The sequence below is a fragment of the Tyto alba genome, unplaced genomic scaffold (assembly GCF_018691265.1).
Source record: "Tyto alba isolate M040663 unplaced genomic scaffold, T.alba_DEE_v4.0 Super-Scaffold_27, whole genome shotgun sequence".
Classification (NCBI taxonomy): domain Eukaryota; kingdom Metazoa; phylum Chordata; class Aves; order Strigiformes; family Tytonidae; genus Tyto; species Tyto alba.
The window spans coordinates 23,814,075-23,833,259 of record NW_024881301.1 but is presented as its reverse complement, the minus strand read 5'-3'; the positions used below and the strand labels follow the sequence as shown (position 1 = coordinate 23,833,259).

At 39.6% G+C, this 19,185-nt stretch overlaps 1 protein-coding gene across 1 annotated transcript in view; it reads left to right on the top strand.

Moving 5' to 3' along the window:
• Window positions 1-19,185, top strand: part of GABBR2 (gamma-aminobutyric acid type B receptor subunit 2) — a 484,167-nt gene that overhangs the window by 455,680 nt on the left and 9,302 nt on the right. The window contains exons 15-18 of the mRNA XM_042798101.1: window positions 398-622; window positions 6,931-7,113; window positions 9,528-9,657; window positions 18,553-18,670. Of these exons, the coding sequence (XP_042654035.1) occupies window positions 398-622; window positions 6,931-7,113; window positions 9,528-9,657; window positions 18,553-18,670 (656 nt within the window). The remainder of the gene's footprint in view (window positions 1-397; window positions 623-6,930; window positions 7,114-9,527; window positions 9,658-18,552; window positions 18,671-19,185) is intronic.

Sequence of the window (19,185 nt, the reverse complement as noted above, 5' to 3'; positions counted from 1 at the left end):
TAAGAGTATATTCAGAACAGCTGCTAAAAATAGTTAAAAGAACAACACACATTATATCTTTACTGGAATCCTTAAAAACAAACTGGAAAGACTGCCTCTAAAAATTACTGAAAGTATAAAATAAAGAGAGCCATTGCATTCAGAGAGTTTTGTTCCCATCACAAGTCATTCCAAGTTTCACATTATTCTTGTGGGAGCAGGAACCTGTTTTAGCAGGCAAAACAAATCACATAGGTAATTAGATATTGAGTAAAAGGTAGGTGTATATCTCTGCATTGTAATATCACCTATATTTGTCAAGTTAGAAAACATAACTTTTTTTTTTTTTTTTTTTTCTGGATGTCAGCCAATTCCTCTTGTAATTTTCATCTTTTTTTGCCTTCTTTCACCATTTCAGTTATTTGGGTGTTTCCTAGCCTGGGAGACACGAAATGTCAGCATTCCTGCTTTGAATGACAGCAAGTACATTGGAATGAGCGTCTACAATGTGGGGATAATGTGCATTATTGGTGCTGCTGTTTCATTCCTTACTCGGGACCAACCCAATGTACAGTTCTGCATTGTTGCTCTAGTTATAATATTCTGCAGCACCATTACTCTCTGCCTTGTGTTTGTACCTAAGGTAGGTGAATTTGTTTTGCATGGGTCTGGATTTTTTTCCTTCTGTTTTGTAATTGTGATTGAATATGAAAAGGTTCATTGCCTTTTCAAGTACAGGGGATGTGTGTGAATTCTAAACAAGCCCATCTATAATCTCTTGTCTCTGAATCCTGGGAAGAAGAACAAAGCTTCATGAAATTTTGGGGAAATTGGAATATGCAAAGTTACAGTAGTGTGAATACATGCATTTCTAATGCCTGTATCTTTACTGAATCTGTGACTGGGGAAACAAAGGTTGTTTTCTGTAATTTCACTGGAATAGTCTCCATTTCCAACTTTCAGGAACTTTTTGGAAGTGGTGGTAAGTGGGGATTCAGGAGGGACAGGTCCAGTTGTCTACTCTGCCACATTTCTTATGTACCCTAAGCAAGATAATCAGGATGTCTACTTCTATTCCTACAAAACAGTAAGACCTTTTTAGTTCACTGGTATGCTGTAAAGTCAACTGTGTTGAAACCACTAAGGTATTCAAGTATGGTGGTGAAATAGGCTTTATCAATACTTCAGGGGAAAGCTACACTGCAAATGCTCACACTGAAGTTATATTTATTAACGCGTGTATTAATGGACTGAGTCACAGACTGGGAGGCAAATGCTTTCATTTCTTTTTGCTCTTTTGGGTTCTGAGGATGTGTTTGTTGTGCGTTGTTGGAAGAACTGAGAAGACACGTATCCACAAAGAGCCAGAACTTGATCACTTCATTTGCAGAGTTAAGCTTTAGACAGATCTTGAACAAAGGGAAAACTGGTTTCTACGTAAGATTACTTTAGCAAAGCCTCAAGTTCTGGAGAATGTATTTGATATTTTGAAGTAAAACATATCATTATATTAATTTTAAGTGACTTGCATAAACCTAGCTTATCACCTCAAATCAGAAGCATATGCAGTTAGATGTCTGAAGCATTTGCAAGGCAAGAGTCAAGATGCAGGTCCTTTCACCTATGGAATCTGGTTTTAGGTTTTTCAAATGAGTAGTGATAGAAAGTTTGTGACTCTTTACTGGTCCACGTTCAATCAGTGTATTGAGCAAATTATAGTGAATAGGTTCTGGTGCTAAATGGCATCCCTGGTGATGGTTCTAATGGGGGAACCAAAAACTATATGTGTAAAAGGAACAAGCTAAAAAATTATTTCAAAGTGTTCCCCCTTAAAGAAATTAGAGGCACAGACTAACAATAGAAGCTGACTTCTGATCTGCAAAAAAGTGAAGTAATTCATCCTCCAGGATGGACTAACCAGGATGTTTTCACAAGTTCCGCAATTCACTTCTCAAATACTAAAAAGCTCTACAGATATATATAGTCCTATTTTTATTCTGGATCATAGGGAAGAATCACAACTTCATTCTAAATTAAGGGAATATTCACAAACACAGCAATGGAGAGTACTTCGAAATACTGCAAGATTAAAGTGTATAAGCTGTATGAAAATGCATATTAAAACTCTGATGCCAAAAATACCTCCACAGAATGTCAGAACTCTCTTCAAAGAGAAAATATTATTAATACTGTGACATGCTCTTCTGCCCCTTTGCTTTCATGCTCCTTTGCCCATCCTTTTCTGCTGACACAGGCTCTGAAATGACTTTTCTGTTTCCTTTTTTAACCCCTTCACCTGCTCTTCTTTTAAACCCCAATTACCCTGTCCTCATTTTTCCTCTCAGTTCTTTCTACTCAAAATACAAACATGAACCGTAGCCTCCTAGCGTGAAGTACTTCATCTCATTCTATGTACAGTCAGTTTTCCAAATTCTTAGCTATTTTGCATTTTAAATGGTCATTGGATAAGGTACAGAAAAGGGTTGTGAAGCTTGAGCTGGAATGCAGCACTTCCAGTGCCCATGTGAGTGCTTTCACAGCTGGCGAGTTCTTCTTCTTGCTCTCGTATATTTTGCCGTACATTTCTTCTCGCCATGCTGTGGCACACTTGCAGCAGGACGGCTGGCAAGCACTCTCCCCTGCAGCCTGCTCCTGCACAGGTTTCACAACAGTCTGCCTGGACCCCGCAGAAGATTCGATCTGACACCACCCACTTTGTCCATCTAGGTAAGATGTCAGTGTGAGACCACCACCAAATCCCCCTTAACAAGTATGTAGCCAATTAGTACAATTTTGGAGATGTAGGAAGACTGCTGGTGAAATACTAAAGTCTGTGGCTCATCAAGCACAGGAGATGATAATGAAGACTTGGAAGATTGCACTTTTTCATTTATTAAACTGTGGCCAGACAGAGGCAAACAGTAACATGGCTTTGGGCCAGGTGAGTACTTCTTCTCTGCTATACAGACTAAAACACATTCCTTTGAACTAATCTTCAGCAGTCTCCTGGACCAACAGTGCTGAAATTCAATTTTGTCCCACAACCCTTTTATGAATCTGAATAGGCAACTGTTCAACAATGTAGGCAAACTAGGGAACAAAACATGACATTTTCCCCTTACTTCTTGTCATCTCTACTAATCTTAATTACTTGTAACATGGCAATTACTATACTTCTACAGTTAAATCTCCACCTCATCCATTGGCTGCCATTTTGTTCAGCACCAAGTGCATCAGAAAAACATGATGAAAGTCCCATAGTGGAGTAAGATAGATCAGGGAAAAAGTGTTCATCGCTCTCTTCATTTAAAGGTATCCTCAAATATAAATGTTCATATCCATTATACTGCATCCTGCTTACAGTAACTGAAGGCATTCTTGTTATTTGGTCAAAAAATGTCTGAACGTTTTTAAAACGGTTATAGATTTCTGGGTTCAAGGATATCTTGTAGAAGTGATCTGCAGAATTCAAACATACGTGATGTATATTTTTCCTGCTGGAAGTTAACTGCTGTGTCTAATTTCCTATTTAATTGTCAACATTTCTACAGTATTTTTCAGCATACCCAATTACTTCTTTAAAAGGAGAAATCCTGATATGTAGTCTCTCTTCATGAAGTAACTTTCTCATGTTTACCAAACTTGCATGTCCTTTTGTTTTTTCTGCTCCATCCCTTTTAAGACAGAACACTGTGCTCACTTCTAGTCACCCACTGAGTGCATACCACTGTTGGCTGCAGTGGCATTAACACATTAATTCTGATCCAGTTTCCTGTAGAGCAGCAGGGCAAAATCTGTGACTAGGGGGCTAGGATTAAAACATTAATTTTCTGTGTTGGTAACATTTTTTGTCTATTTGGCATTGATTTTTTGTAGATATTCAGCATCGAGTCTTTGTCAAAACTGAAACTGCACAGATGTGAGGCAGCAAGACACAAGTTCCACTGACTTTATGGCCAGAAAAAAAGAAAAAACCTCACCTAACCTCATGCCTTGTACAATGTGAGCTAACAACACTGCCCATGGACTTTTCCTTCTAATACACGCCACGTGAATTAATTCATTAGAGCATATGTCCTTGTGGCAAAACATCCAGTCTTTAGCTATAAAGTCCCAGATGAGTCAATAGATGGATGGCTATACTTCTATCTTATATCCAGTTTGAACTTAGACCACATCAAATTGCAGAGCTTTTATCTTGTAACACTTTTGCATGCCCATTTAAGAAGCCTCATAATTATCATTCTTCACCTTTAACTTCATTTTAATGCAGGTTTTGGTCTGGGAGTTAGACACACCAGTCATTACTACCAGCCTAATTAGAAATGGGGGAGAGGAGAGGCAGGAGGCCCAAGCCAACTCAGCTACAGCAGGTTACTCAAGGCCTTGAGCAGTTGGGTCTCGATTGTCTTCAGTGATTATACTCCCCAGCCTCTCTGAGCATCTATACGAGCATTTGAGCATGTTCACAGTAGAAAAAGTTTTTTCTGGTGTTTAAATGAAATTTCCTGGGTTTCAGTTTATGCCTCCCTTCCTTTCATTGGGCACCACTGAGAAGAGTCTGGCTCCATCCTCTTTACTCTGTCACATCACATATTTATACACATCAATAATGTCTCCCCCAATCTCTTCCATCTCAAGGCTAAACAATCATCAGCTTCTTCTAGTATCACAAAGGCTTCCGTCCTTTTCAGAATCCTTGTGGCCCTTCACTGGGTATTCTTCAGCATGCACATGTGTCTCTTGTAGTGGGGAGCCCAAACCTGGACACAACACTGTATGTGTGCTCTCATCAGGGCTAAGTAGAAAGGAAGGATCATCTCCATTGGCCAGGGTACTACTGGCTCATGTTCCACTTGGCATCCACCACAATCCCCAGTGCCTTTACTGAAAAGCTGCTTTCCAGACAAACACCCCTGAGCCTGTCTGAGTGGGTGCTTTGAGTTTCTTTCTCCCCAAGGGCAGGACTTAGTATTTCCTTTTTGCTCAGCTTCAGGAGATTTCTTTTGGCCCAGATCTCCAGTCTCTTGAGATCCCACTGAACAGCAGCACAACCGTCTGGTGTATCAACTCTCCTCTTTGAGAATCATCTGCAAACTTGTTGATGGTGTGCTCTGTCCCACCATCCAGGTCACTAATAAAGGTGTTAAACAATATTGGTCCTAGCATGAACCTCTGAGGTACAGCACTAGTGAATAGGTTCCACAATCCCTTGAGCCTGACACTTCAGCCAGTTTTCAGTCCACCTCACTGGCCTCTGACCTAGTAACTACCTCATCAGTTTGACTGTGAGGAAGTTATGGGAGACAGTGTTGAAATCTTTGCTTAAGTCAAGAAAAATAATGCTCTTCCCTCATCTACCAGCCTAGACATCTGACTGAAGAAAGTTATTGAGTTGATCAGGCAGGATTTCCCCTTCATAAATCAACAGTGACTACTTCTAATCATCTCTGGGTCTTAATATGTTTGGAAATGGTTCCCAGGAGGATTTACTGCAGCACCTTCCATGGACGGAGGTGAAGGTGACCAGGAAGCATTTCCCCAAATCCTCCTTCTCACCTCTCTTGAACACAGCTGTCACATTTCCTTTCTCCCAGTCCTCAAGAACATCTCCCAGTAAACATCACCTTCCAAAGGTAGTTGAGAGTGGCCCCTCAATGACATCAACCAGCTCTCTTAGTCCTCAGGGATGCACCTCATCAGGTTGCATAAACTTGTGTTCAATTGCTTTAAGGATCCATTGGAGTCTGGGATTTCTGAAGGCAAGTTTTACTAGTAAAAACTAAGGTGAAGGTGCATTGAGTTCCTCAACCTTCTCCATCTCCTTTATCACCTGAAAAAGGAAATCTGTTGTCTTCAAGCATCATCCTGATCTGCAGACTTGGTCTGTAAATACATACCAGGGACCAAGTACTTCAGTGTTTGATCAGCCAGACCTCTCTCTATCAGAAGTTAGGTCTTTATTTCATGCCACCACAGCTGCAGAACATGCTCTGAAGAACAAGAGGAACCAGTTCCAAAATTGGAACCACAAAATCTGGCTGTGCTGTGCTTACAAGATGTTTGCTCCTTCTCTCTTTTCAGACAACTCAACACCTTTGGGTTTATGATGCCATGCCTATGCTCTCAAGGCAGGGAGATCCTTCTGCTTTGTCTGTACACAAGTATATATGTATGCTGCTTGGCAAGTAATCATAAATTTTGTATTCTCTAGAGTAATCTGAGAAGCTCCCTCCCCCTTGCCAAGCAGCTAGTAGCTTTCTCTCCTCATGTCGAGGTGATATTTTCACATTGTCACTTAGTGTTAAATCTTACTTCTATTTGCTTAAATTAAATATGTTTAAGGTTAACCCTTTTTTAAGTGGCTTATTTAATTTATTTGAACAGATTTGGTTTATTTTGGGTCACTAAAACCTAATTAAGTTTCTGTTATCTCCAGAGCACAATCTCCCATGAGTTCTTTCTGTAATACTCCTGCTTATGCCTCTCTCTGCTTGAGTGTTACTTGTAACAGTAGGAAAGGAGAAATTTCAGATGAAACTGTGGTTGGGAAGAGAAGGGCTTGGTGGGCTGTTTTTTTTTTTTTTTAAGAAGGAAGATATCCTTTTAAAGTATAAAAGATATTAATGAAGGAGCAAAATATGTTTTATTAAATATTAAACTATATTTTTAACATAATTAAAATCCAGTTAAGTATATTTGAAATGAGTTTTCCATATTTTTTTTTAATATTTCCCTTTGCGAAATCATTTCGGTTTGACCTACTATGTAAAATTATTCAGAAATTGTCTCAAGTACTCTACATGGCAAGCAGAGCTCACCTTGCAGACTTTTGTACTTGAAAGTCAGAAAGGAACTCTTGGTTTGCCTTTCAGTATTTTGAGATACAAAAGAAATAGCTGCAAAAATATAACCGTGAACAGGATCTCTTAAGGCTTTTAAACCTTTCAGCTCATCACACTGAGGACAAATCCAGATGCAGCCACACAGAACAGACGATTTCAGTTCACCCAAAATCAAAAGAAAGAAGATTCAAAAACATCAACATCAGTCACCAGCGTCAATCAGGCCAGCACATCTCGACTAGAAGGACTGCAGTCAGAGAACCACCGCTTGAGAATGAAAATTACAGAGGTATTATTTATTGTATACACTGCCCAGGCAATTTTTTTTTTTTTTAATTATTTTTTTGTTGCAATTCTGTAATCTGCTTAAATGTAGACTACTTTTTAGAGGAAAAAATTAGCTTTCCCCATAGAAAAATATTTAAATAATAGGAAACAGATGATTTGTATGAATAGCTAATTAATACAGCAAATACTTAGCAGGTGTGATAAAATGAAATTGTGCCTTTGCAAATTAAAATGAAACTTCCCCTATTTATTTGTAAGAGGCAAATTACCCTGCTGCTTCACATGGCCATGCTGAGCACCATAAAGCAATAGCTCTAGAAGTGCAACCTTTATATGCAAGCGTAATGGAAACCCACAGCCCCAGGGGCACTTCAGAGCTATCTTTGTTCCTGTTTATGGCTGAGTTCAGAGACTGATGTTGCTGTTACTTCTCAACCTCTCTGAGAGTTTGCTCAAAAACTTGCTAGAAAAATTTTTACATCTATCATGAAACAGAATTACATATTTTCTTAAGGTAGAAAAGACCTTTACAATCATGTAAGCTGACCCTTTTGGTACAAAGGCCATGAAGTTTCTTCAGCCTCTACCGAGTGAAAGGCTGAATACATGGAGCACATTAATTCCATTAGAGCTTTAACATGTGTATTTTTAATTATGTCCATGCTTGCCCAGGAGACCTCAAATGATGACAGATCAGCCTTGAAAGCTGCCCATTTTGTGAGACAACATAACCCTAACTGATCTATATCTTACAAAAAAATAACCTGTTCTTGCATGATCTGTGAAGTATTTTTATACCTTGAAGAAAAGTTATTTTATTGCAACCATTACTTCTTCATCCAGATCTTAACTAACGACAATTGCCTAGGTAACCAAAAAGTGTTTACACAGACTACCAAAGATTCCAAAAGCAAAAGTTATCTTTACCTTGTTAAAGAAATTTAGTTGCCAGGTCCCTTTCATGTGAGAGGCATGCAATTTTTAATGAAGGCTCAGCTGGCTACTGGCTATTTCAGTTTTTTTATCCTACTGTAGTTTTTTCTACTAAGCCTCCTAACTCACAAGATCTCAGCCTGTGCCTTCCAAGGCTCATGATGGTGATCATAGGTAAGGCTGGTCAGGGCAATTTAGCCATATTAGTGCACGCAGGCCCCTGCTGATCTTTTTAGGCTTTGCTTAAATAGATTAAATTAAATACCCAGAACCAGTAGGCCCAAATAAGAGTTTCATTGTCAAAGGGATTTGTATCAGCCTTACTGTGGCTGGCAGCTACGTCTACCTTCAGCTGCTATCTTCCAGTTCTAAAAGGAAATAATGTAAATCTAAATTCAGCACTTTTAAAATTAATGAAGCCAGTAGTGAGTGGGACATACTGTGGACACCACATCCTGGACAACTGTTCACAGAGAGCATCCCAGATCACCATTAGGATGCTCATATCTTGCTATTTTCTACTGGGGCTGTAGCTAATTGAATACAAGTTAGCCTCTGGGGAGAGCACCCTGTGTTCAGCTCAGTGCTAAAAGATACAGGGGTGTATTAACCCGGCATTTGTGCTGTTACTCTTCCAGTCAGAAAACATGTGTGCTTTCCCTCTCCCTCTACCTCTAGTCTTAAAGGATGTTTTTGGGGAGAGAGAGGACTGGGATTTTTGTTTCTCTCCCCTCCTCTTATTTCCATTTTTTTCTCTCTTGGAAAGTTATACTTGCAACAGCAGTTTAGTGCTAGCTAAAAGACACAAAAGATATAAAACACAGGGGTAATTTTGAAGTCACACAAGTATCGAGTGTTGTCAACCCCAAACCTAAAAACTGTAAGTTGGATTTTCTTCTAAATTTCACACCCACAGAGACACAAAGTATAACAGGAGTCTGTCTGTCTAAGAAAGCTAAAAGGAATTAATATAATCTTTAGGAAAACAGAACATTCCCGGTAGAGTTGACTGCAGTCACTCACATGGCTGGACATGCCCCTTATGCCATAGTTCACTTATATTCTGCTGTATTTTCAATAATTGATTGACTCAACAAAGTGGTTATAGCTATGCATGCCACATTTGTATACCTAAGTAATAAAGTGCTGAGAGGTTTTCAGACTGGGCTTTCTAATGCCTGTTTCTTTCTCATTCAGTGGTACATCTGAATTGCTTGAACTGTCAACTACTAAAGCTTATTCTTCTCATATGCACTGTGTGCAATATCACAGCTGAAAGTGATTTGTTACTTGCAACATGCTTTTTAGAGGTAGTTTTTTAGAGGTAGTGTTGTAGTGCTATAAGACAACTGTGTCTGGTACAGTGTAGCAGTTGCATTACCACCTGCCTTCTGGTCTAATTATAGAAAGCTATGCAGTTACTGCAGATACCTGAAGCAATGAATCTTGAATTTTTAGGGATTCATACTCTCTGTTTTGCAGCTGGACAAAGACTTGGAAGAGGTCACAATGCAACTTCAGGACACTCCTGAGAAAACAACATACATTAAGCAGAACCACTATCAGGATCTTAACGACATTCTTAGTATACGGAACTTTACAGACAGCAAAGGTGAGAGTTAGTAAAATCTATTAGTAGCTTAACCCACCAAGATTTTGAATAGCAATCTCATTGGATTGGTTCTAGAGCATTCGGACCTTGGTAAGATAGAGCTTTATATATTTTGCATTACAGAAAGCCTGCAGATTCATGTAATAAGCTATATGGTACCCACTGAGTAGTTATTTCTCTATACGCATCTCTTCTGTTGTATGCCCTGTGTGTATTAGGCACATGGTAAAGTGGGAAACTTTTAATAGCAAACTTGTGTTCATAAGTCAAGTTTTCTGTGCTGCATGGAGGAAAGAAAATCACAGAATGCTTCAGATCTTGTGAGAGTTAATTGAGCCAGACTTCAGCAGTAGGAAGTCCAGTTTAATATGTGCTCATCTGAGTAGGACGTCTGAGCTGCTGCTTTTGGACACTGCTATCAAGCACGTAGAAGAGAAACATGTAAATATTTCAGTGCTGATTTGGACTCTAAGTGTATAATTGAAGGCACTCATGTATGAAAATTCTTCCCTAGGAACTGTTAAAAAAGGATTTCATGATGACCGTAATATTCCTAAGTTGTTTCTACTGTGTCTCTTGCATCATTCCCTGAAGAAATACATGCAAAAGGATTGCTTCCATTAAAGCTATTTCACTTTTGGGAAGCAATAAGATCGGGTGCATAGTGCAGTAAAGTGGAAGCCAGGACACACAGCCTCCACTTCTGACTCTAGAACGGATCTACTTTGTGACTTTTGGCAAATGATTTTGTACAGCTGAATATTACTATAGTATGTGAAAAACAAGTTGCCCTGTGTTGAGAAGTTGTAGACTTGCATGTTTGTTGCAATGCTAGGCTCAGGCTTCCTATTGATGTGGCAGAATAAGCTTGATTAAGTGTAACAGAAGCTACTCCTGTAAATATAGTTGTTGAAGAATAATTTTAGAACAACAGCAACAGTTCACATATGCTTTTGAAGTGTATTGAAATTTTGGTTGAATAAGGTTACTTTTCATGCTCCTTTTGTTTTAGCCTGGGTATACACTTGGTTGTGTAACTTGTGGCAGGGGAAAAAAAAAAAAAAAAAAAAAGGAAGAGCTCCATAGAGTTCCCAGTGTCCTTTTTAAAATTAAAAGACAGAAGGGGGGAAAGGAGGAAAAGGAAAACGTAAATAGCTGCTGGAGGCGTGTGATTATTGGGCTGAGATCAGCAGCAAGAACTAACATCAGTGAGTGGGATGAGGCAGTTTTACCAAGTGTTTGAAAGGAACACATAGAATGTTCCACTCATGTCAGATGCTCCAGGAAAAATGATAAAGCATGAATAATATTTCAAGCAAAAAAGATACATTACATTGTGCCAAATGCCCATCTGAGTTTGGGTATGAGAAATAAAAATTATTCTCAAGAGATACTCTGGGTATAAATTTAGGATGGGATGTTTCCCACAGCAGGTTGCACTCTATTAGGAGTAGGATGCTGGCAACGAAATCAAGGAGAAAATATAACCTTTTTGCACTTATTTGTGGCTATATCTACAAAAGACATCGATGCCTGACTGCTGCTTTCAACAGCATCCTCCAAGATTTTCTGTGTTCCTAATTATCTCCCAGTACAGTTCCCCAACTTCTGCATTTCTGCTGCAGGCTACATATTTAAAATCACCTGTAAATACAGAGTCTTAATGTGCATAGTAGCTTGGAACTATGTATTATACAGATTTAGGGTAGATATTCTGCATACTGAAGTTGCTCGACAGTTTTCTGAATGAACCTACCGCATAAAGCTCCACAGAAAAGGGGGTGGGGGGAAGAATGATGTTTTCCTTTGGCTGTGTTTGTATTGAATTGGTTAGAGCATCTCTTCACTGGGGGAATGAGGAAGACCTAGATCCCAATTTGCAGCAGGTGTTTGACTCGGGTCCCACACCTGGTGGCAAATGTCCCAAGCATGAGTATAATGGAGTATCATGATCCTGGCTTGAGTGACAACAAATATTCACACTTTCAGGCTCTGAGCCACCATGTTCAACACCCTTGATAGCCTTTTTCTGTCCCTCCATTTCCATTTCCTCTGCCTCTGGTTTTCTCTCTTTCCCTATTTCTCTGTCCTTTAGCTACATGTCTGAATCTCCTCTCTATTTCTCTCACCGCATCCATCCCCAATAGTCAATCAATGTGCTTAATTTATATTTGACATTCCAATCAAAATAAGAAGGCTTTGGAGGATTCATGTTACTGAGTCACTGCTGCTTCTGGGCAGATGCAAACAGACATCACTATAATGGTACTTAAAAATTCTGGCCCTTATGGCTACAGGAAAGCTAACTCTGACTGACATAACTATATTTTCTGTAGCTATGTATTACCTGTAAGTTTCTGTGAAAGGAAGTACAGAACCTTGAAATTATGCAACCCTGATGGTACTTGAGCGAATCTTCAGAATTGTAAATAATTTATGAGCATCACCTAGAAGTGACCATGTCTCTCACCTCTGCCGTGCAATTGGAGAAGCCAGTCCAATGTTGTTTTTAAGGTTTGTGTCTACCTTGGACCTTGCAAAAAAAGTGAGCTGAGAGAGAGGGAGTAGAACAGTGAAGAGAGATGCTAAAAATAGCGGCTGACTTGGAGCTAAAAATCATAGCAGATCATTTGCCACATTTGCATTGTGGACATGGTTGAATCTTATGTCAATCTTCTTTATAAAATACCTTGCTGTTCTGAAGGAGTTCACATAGAGAATGTCATGTAGTGTATCTCCATTGCTATTGCCTGCATAAATTCAGTGCACTGCACTTCAGAGAACAGATAATAACACATGACTTATACAATGCATCTCAAACAAGTCGTAATCAAACTTTAATGTCATAGTATAGTTCAGTAGGTTTCTGATCTGTAAAAATTGTTCTGAGCCAAAATTCCTAACTCCCATAGCCAAGTGCCAAATGAGATTATTTGGTTCTTCCTTCACTACCACCCTCTTTTACATCAAATATGGATTTAGGATACAAGAGTTAAATTACTTTAGCCAAAAGAGGTAGACACAGCTGTGAACTCCTGTAACTGCCTGAACTCAGGCAAAGTTTCATAACGTTGAGATTCCTGGTTAGTTATTAACAGCAACAGCTCCTGGTGTAGCCCAGGAGCTCTTTGCTGGCATGGGGACTCCTTTACAGCACATTTGAGTATGTCTCATTTAAAGAGAGATATTATCCAAGATGCTTATTTCTTGTTCACAAATGCGCAATGTCCCTGAGACATCTACAGCAATTGGCTATGTAAGAAAAGCAATTAGGAAAATGTGATTTGTTGTTTATGGTTTGATTGTTTTTTTTTTTTTTTTTTTTAACGCAGGCTTTTGTCTGTGCTGCTAGATAGCTTTGTGTGGTCAAGCAGTTCTCAATGTGGACTGTGGCACTGGGAAGTTAAAAGGCATCCCCTTAACGTCATTTGTTACATTCCTCAGATGATTTTGAGTCACTGTGTCTGCTAGCAACCTGGGCGCTGTGCACAGCACAACATTTAGGTTCTCCCTGGCGTTTTTCGGATGTGGTCACCTTGCTGGAGCAGCGCTGCAGCCTGGGTTTGAGGCAGGGAACAGCTGTGGGTGAGACCAACGCTTGGCTTGGGCAGTTCCTGTAACTGACAGTGCTGTTCAGCCAGGAGAGCCGGGCGTGGAGGCACGGCTGAGTTTTTGAGGCTAACATTTAGAAAAAGGAGGACAAATGCTTGTAACTGTGATGCTGTGTAAAGAGGAAAGTTCTGCCGCACAGCTCCAGAGAAGAAATAACCTGGCATGGGCACAAACCAGAGCTTCCCAAAAGGGCTCCCTGCACCCATGTCAGTGGTGTGCCAAAAACAGGAGAGACTTCGTGAAGGTAGAAGTTATTTCTACCGTGCAAGTTCCTGCAGAGATAAAAGTTACTGAGGAGAAAAATACAGAGGGAAGATACCACGTAGTTTGGGAGGGTTGGCTAATTTTGCTACACTTGGAATCTTATAGTCTTACTCTATCTGACTTCTGTTTGACATTTTATTACATGAAATTATTTCTACATGAATGATTCCTAGATTGCAAGAGTTTCATATAAACCCAAGCACAGAAAAAATCATGCCGGAGAATCTCCATTTATTTCTGCCTTTGACAGTACTTTTCAGAGTAGCATATTAAGAAAATTAATGAATGACAGTCATCCTATGGAAAATACATAAGAAGTAAGAGACAGCCTTGCAATAGTCCCCACTTATGCACAAACCCTTTTCGCAAGTTCTCTCTCTGCAAGCACCCTAGCTTGCTCAGAAAGCTTTTTCTGTTCTGAGCCAGAAAACAGTCTTTACTCATTGCTGTAAATGGACTGGGAGCATTCATTTGCATGTCAGATATGCCTACATACTGTCAGTTGTCACCCCACTCCAATGTTTCCTAGTGTTAGTTTTTCCCTCTGTAAATGGAGCTCAAATAAAAACAGATTTCAAAGGCCTGTTTCTTGCAAATGTGAAGCAAAACAGAGTTCATCTGTGATAGAGAGGGGAGAGATTACTTCTGTGAAATTAGTGTGAGTCAAGCATTAACCTTGAGATTGAAACCACAGATTCAGAGGAAAGGCTTTCAGAAATAGGTGTACAAGACTTCAAAGAAATGCTGTTTTAAAGAAAGGATATACCTCATGATGTGCTCTGTATATAGAGATGCATAAAGGTGTGTATACTAGTTTCTGTGAAACCCAACAAATGGATTACAGTCCTGAAATTGGAGATTGTTTCCATTTCAACAGGGAGTTCAAACTGCCAGAGGTTCACTGCCTGTGCTTCCTTGAACAGAAATAAATCTGTAGTAAAGGGACTTTCTTCTGATTTAAAGCAGTGTAAATCAGAGGAGAATCTTACTGGCTTTTCTTTTTTAAAAAAATCTTCCTTTCAAAACAGAATTATCAGAAGTCATGTTTTAGACTGCCTGGTGGCGTGAGCTTAGTTCAGGAGAACTTTTTCTGATATACCCAGCAGATGATGTGTTCATTTTAATTTTTCCTTTTGTTTTACTTTCTTTCCATCCTGTTCACATAAAAAGCAGAAACTGGCTAGTCTTGTTTCATGGTCCAAATAACAGAAGTGTGAAAAATGACAGTAGATTTTAAAAATTTAGCTTTAAAATTTCCAGACTTCTTTAGTAAATCAGCAAGATTATCTCTGCCAGCTCTTCTAAGTCATTATTAAACCACACTTTCTTCTTTGTGAGGCATAAAATATGCTTTCTAGCAGAAAGAAAGCAACTGTGGAATTGAAAGATGTGGGGTGAACAGCAGTTCTGCCATCAAATTGAAACCCATCAGAGGAATATTGCCACTGAAGCATAATGATGAAGGTGTTCAATAAAGCTGCAGTGTACAAAAGTCAACAAAACAAACCTCTAGTTAAAGAAATACAGTTTCTAAAATCTTGGTAGAATTTTCAGCAGCGGCTGTAACCTGGTGTTTTCTGCTTGCAGCTGAGCAGGAGTTGTTAAAATGCACGCCACGTTTAAGCCAGCCTAGGTAATTTTGACAGCACCAGGTTGTGGAGTGATTATACGTGCGGCAGGTCTGACGTGAGCCTCACCCTTGGCAGCGGGAGAGGCGAGCAGCTGGGAGCAGCCACCTCCTCGCTGAGCCCCTCTGCAGCCAGCATCCGATGTGCTCTTGCAGCTCACAGCTTTGTAATTGGAAGTTGTTTCTCTGCTGCAGGGAGGCAAAGGTCCTGAGCTAAAGTCACCTGGCTCTCACTGACAACTGGGCAGCAGGTTTTATTTTCTTATGAATCCATCAGTGAGTGTCGTGCAAGGCCATTGAGATCTATTTGTCTTTTTTCCTGATGATTTTGTGAATGGAAAGTGCTCGGGCATCACTTATCCAGACTTCTGAGTTCCAGTTTGAGGTCTGTGAAGGTGAAAATTACTTGGAAAGTGCTTTTGGCTAATATAAATTCAATTTTGAAGGTAGTTAGATCATCCCTCTGCAACTTATTCAGTAGCATCTGCAGTGGCAGACAGTACCCTGAGAATGAAGGGCATTTTTCAAGTGGAATACTTAATGGACAGAGTAAGCAAAGATGGGGAAATACTACAAGAAGTATGACACTTTTCAGGGGAAACTGGGAACTCAAATGTTTACCGTTACCCTTACTTTATTTGCTTTCAGTTGTTCACGTGTATAAAATCAGTTTCCTCCATCCCTAAGTTTCTTAAGTGCATATGGTAATATTGTTTTTACTTTAAGCTCCAGCTCCTGGAAGCATATGACTAAGTGAGAATCTTGCTCTTCATTATTTAAATGAAAGGTAAATGAAAAAAAAAAAAAAAAAAAAAAAAGAAATAAAAAAGAAAGATTTTCTAGTTTCCATAGCTGCAGAATAAAAATCCAACAACTCCCCTCCCAAAAAGCTTAACAAATAAGAATTACCCAACTTTTTTATATTTTGAAAGTATCAAAGGGAAAAGAAAAATATCTCAGCATTGTGGCGGTTTTATGTGGATTTTGTCTGTATTTTATACATATACATTAAAACTTGTATATGGTAACCTTGTATACAGACATTTATTCAGTGTATTAAGGGAGAGTCATCTGCAAGAGTGGTAGAAAACTGTCTATTAAGAATAACACACAGTGATATATGGGCAGTTGGTGTTGAGGGGTGAGTAGGCAGAGAATATATGATTTCTGCTCTACTTTAAACTAAATCCCCCACCTTCTTGGCAGGGACCACCTCCTTCTCTCTCTCACACACACACAACTGAAAGCACAAGAAACTCCTTTAGGGGTGTACAGGACAGCTTAATATATGAAATCACATACTCCTGAAGCCCAACAGTTGCATATTCCAGTCATTTGATGAAGAAATATATCTCCAGTGGCTTTGTAAAAGGTTCGATTGCTTATCTTGGCCAAAGGAGTTGGAACCCTAAAATAGTTAAATAATAGACTTTTTCCATCCCTAATTACAAGGATTACTCAAATTTTAACCTTGGTCTATATCATAAAGTCAGCAGTTTTCATTGTCAGCTTAGATCAGCTCAGGATTGAATGTTGTTTTTAATCATGGAAGTAAAAAGTGTTCTTTTCTACATGTCTGTTTATAGACATCACAAGGCTTTTATGCAAATGTCAAGCTCAATATACATAGAAATGCGATAAATGAAAAATAAAACCTGAACCCTTGTGACAGCAAATGCCACTCCAGCAAACTTCAGGCTGCCCTGAGATGATAGACTTCATTGCTTGTCTTAGCCACTGTCAGATTTGACTTTTTGCTGTCCTCCCTTCACATCTAAACCATCACTGAATCCTGTCATATCTTCCTTTTAAGCACTCTTCTTCCTACATCTAAATTCCTTAGCTCTTTTACTGACATTTTCTTGCCCCAACAGAAGCAGCTTCATGTGTTCTAGTCACCTCCTTTCTCACCCAGACCCTTCTCTTCCACGCAACATAAGTGAAAGATCTCTCCTGCTCTTCCGAGCTGTAGCGATCCTCATGTCTGCACATTTTTGCATCCTCCCTAGTCACTTCTTTCCAAGTTGCTTCTTAGATTTTTCACAGCAGAAAGTGAATGCTGCAAAATAATGCCAGGGATGACCATGCTGGGAGGGCAATTATACATGTTGGAGTTTGCCCTCAAAACATTCCTGTTTCTGCTTCCAGCTTCCTTCCTTACTCTTTGTTTCTGCTGCTCGTCAATAACTTATATATTCCTGGCATGCTGGGACCTGAGCATTATTTGGGGCTTCTGAGCATTAGTAGAACAGAAAAGCAGATTAAGCTTTCAATAGGCACTGGGTTTTTCATGCTATTTTCATTTTCTCTTCCCTATTTTCCTGCTTTTCCCCCTCATACCCATTTTTACATTTAAATCCTCCAGTGTCCTTTTCAAGAATTTGCCTTCGAGTCCTCTTCCACGCTGCCTTAATGCCTGCAGCGATCACTGTTTCTCTGTGTGTGTGACAAAGAACTGCCGGTGATAGATTTGGAGCTGCTCTGTAATTATTTATGAAAACTGTGCATTGTCCTCATTACTCAGATGTTTTCCATCTGACTTTATTTGGCTTAACACGGTAGGAGACTTTGGAAAAGCAGGCAGGAACAGAAAGGATCCCCAGCAAAGACAGCCTTCATAAAATGGCTGTGTTTGTCCATGTTTCTCAGGGGGACCAATGCCACAGGCTTCAGCACAGCTAGCCAGGGACTCCCGGGACACCCAGGGGAATCAAATGAAGTCACCTGTGGGGAAAATGATGATCTTCTATGTTATCACTAAGCAGAAAAGAGAACGGCAGGAGAAAGTTTAATGGAACCATTAGCTGTCCTTCCTGCAGACAGCCTATGGACCAGTGCAACTGATAATGAATCATATTTCTGTGCTAAATGATAGCAGGTAGTTAAATGACAGCACTTAATTGCTTATGTGATTGCAAGAGTGCCAAGGTTTTATACATCAATGAGATAATATTTTTTCTAGGAAAAGACTTAAATAAGAGGGGTTTTTAATATGAAAATGTAACAATTTTTGAGTGTGAGATAGTATGATGGTGCAGTTACATTAATTTTTTGCACAGCCCAAGACTAGGTGAGAGACCACGATAGGGCTACATAGAGGTGGGCAACAAGGTTTGGTTTGTGGGGTTTCTTTTAAATGTGGGGAAAGCAAACGAAAGACAAAAGAGGTTTTGTCCCTTGTCTGTTTCTTCATGGTAGTTCCTATGACAGAGCACATCACCAAAAGCATAAGAGCACCAAAGACTGACAGGGAAACCTGAGACTGTATTGGAATATAGGCAGAAAGAGTTTACTTTGTGGCATTATGAACATCTTGAAAAATTTAAAATTAAACTATTTTTAAATGGTCACTTAGTCATAGTAAAGTAAAATTGAATGTGTTGTCCATGCAGATGGTGAGAAAGCCATTTTGAAAAATCATCTTGATCAAAATCCACCAGCACAGTGGGGCTCATCAGACCCTTCCAGAACGAGCAAAGATCCTATAGAAGACATCAACTCTCCAGAACAGTAAGTATACACTATTACATAGTGGTACAGAAAGAGGCACACCTTGCTCTCTTGGGTACACATGTGCTTGGGCATGCAAACTTTCTACTGTTTCAGCCATAACTTCCATCCTAGACACCAGCCGCTTTGCTGATAAGATGTTAATTTAAATGATTACATTTCATCAGAACCCATATTTCTCTTTCATGCATTTTTATGGGAAGACCTTCACTGTAAACCCTTTCAGCCAGCCCCAGCTACAGAGAGAGCCTGGGCCATCAGCAACAGAAGATGTGAATGGCACCTTCTGAAGTACCAGCGGGCAGCAGGGTTGTACTGAGATGCCTCCCTGTCACCAGCTCGCCATCCCCACCAAATTTAGAGGAAACTGGGGGCACTAGATCCCCAAAGACAAACAAATATACTTCTTTTCTCTTGTCAGAAACATCCATAACATGATGTCTAAAGTTCCTGTAGAGAGTTACAGAACAAGATGTGCCCAACCACCAATGTATATTAAGGAGAAAAGAGGATGT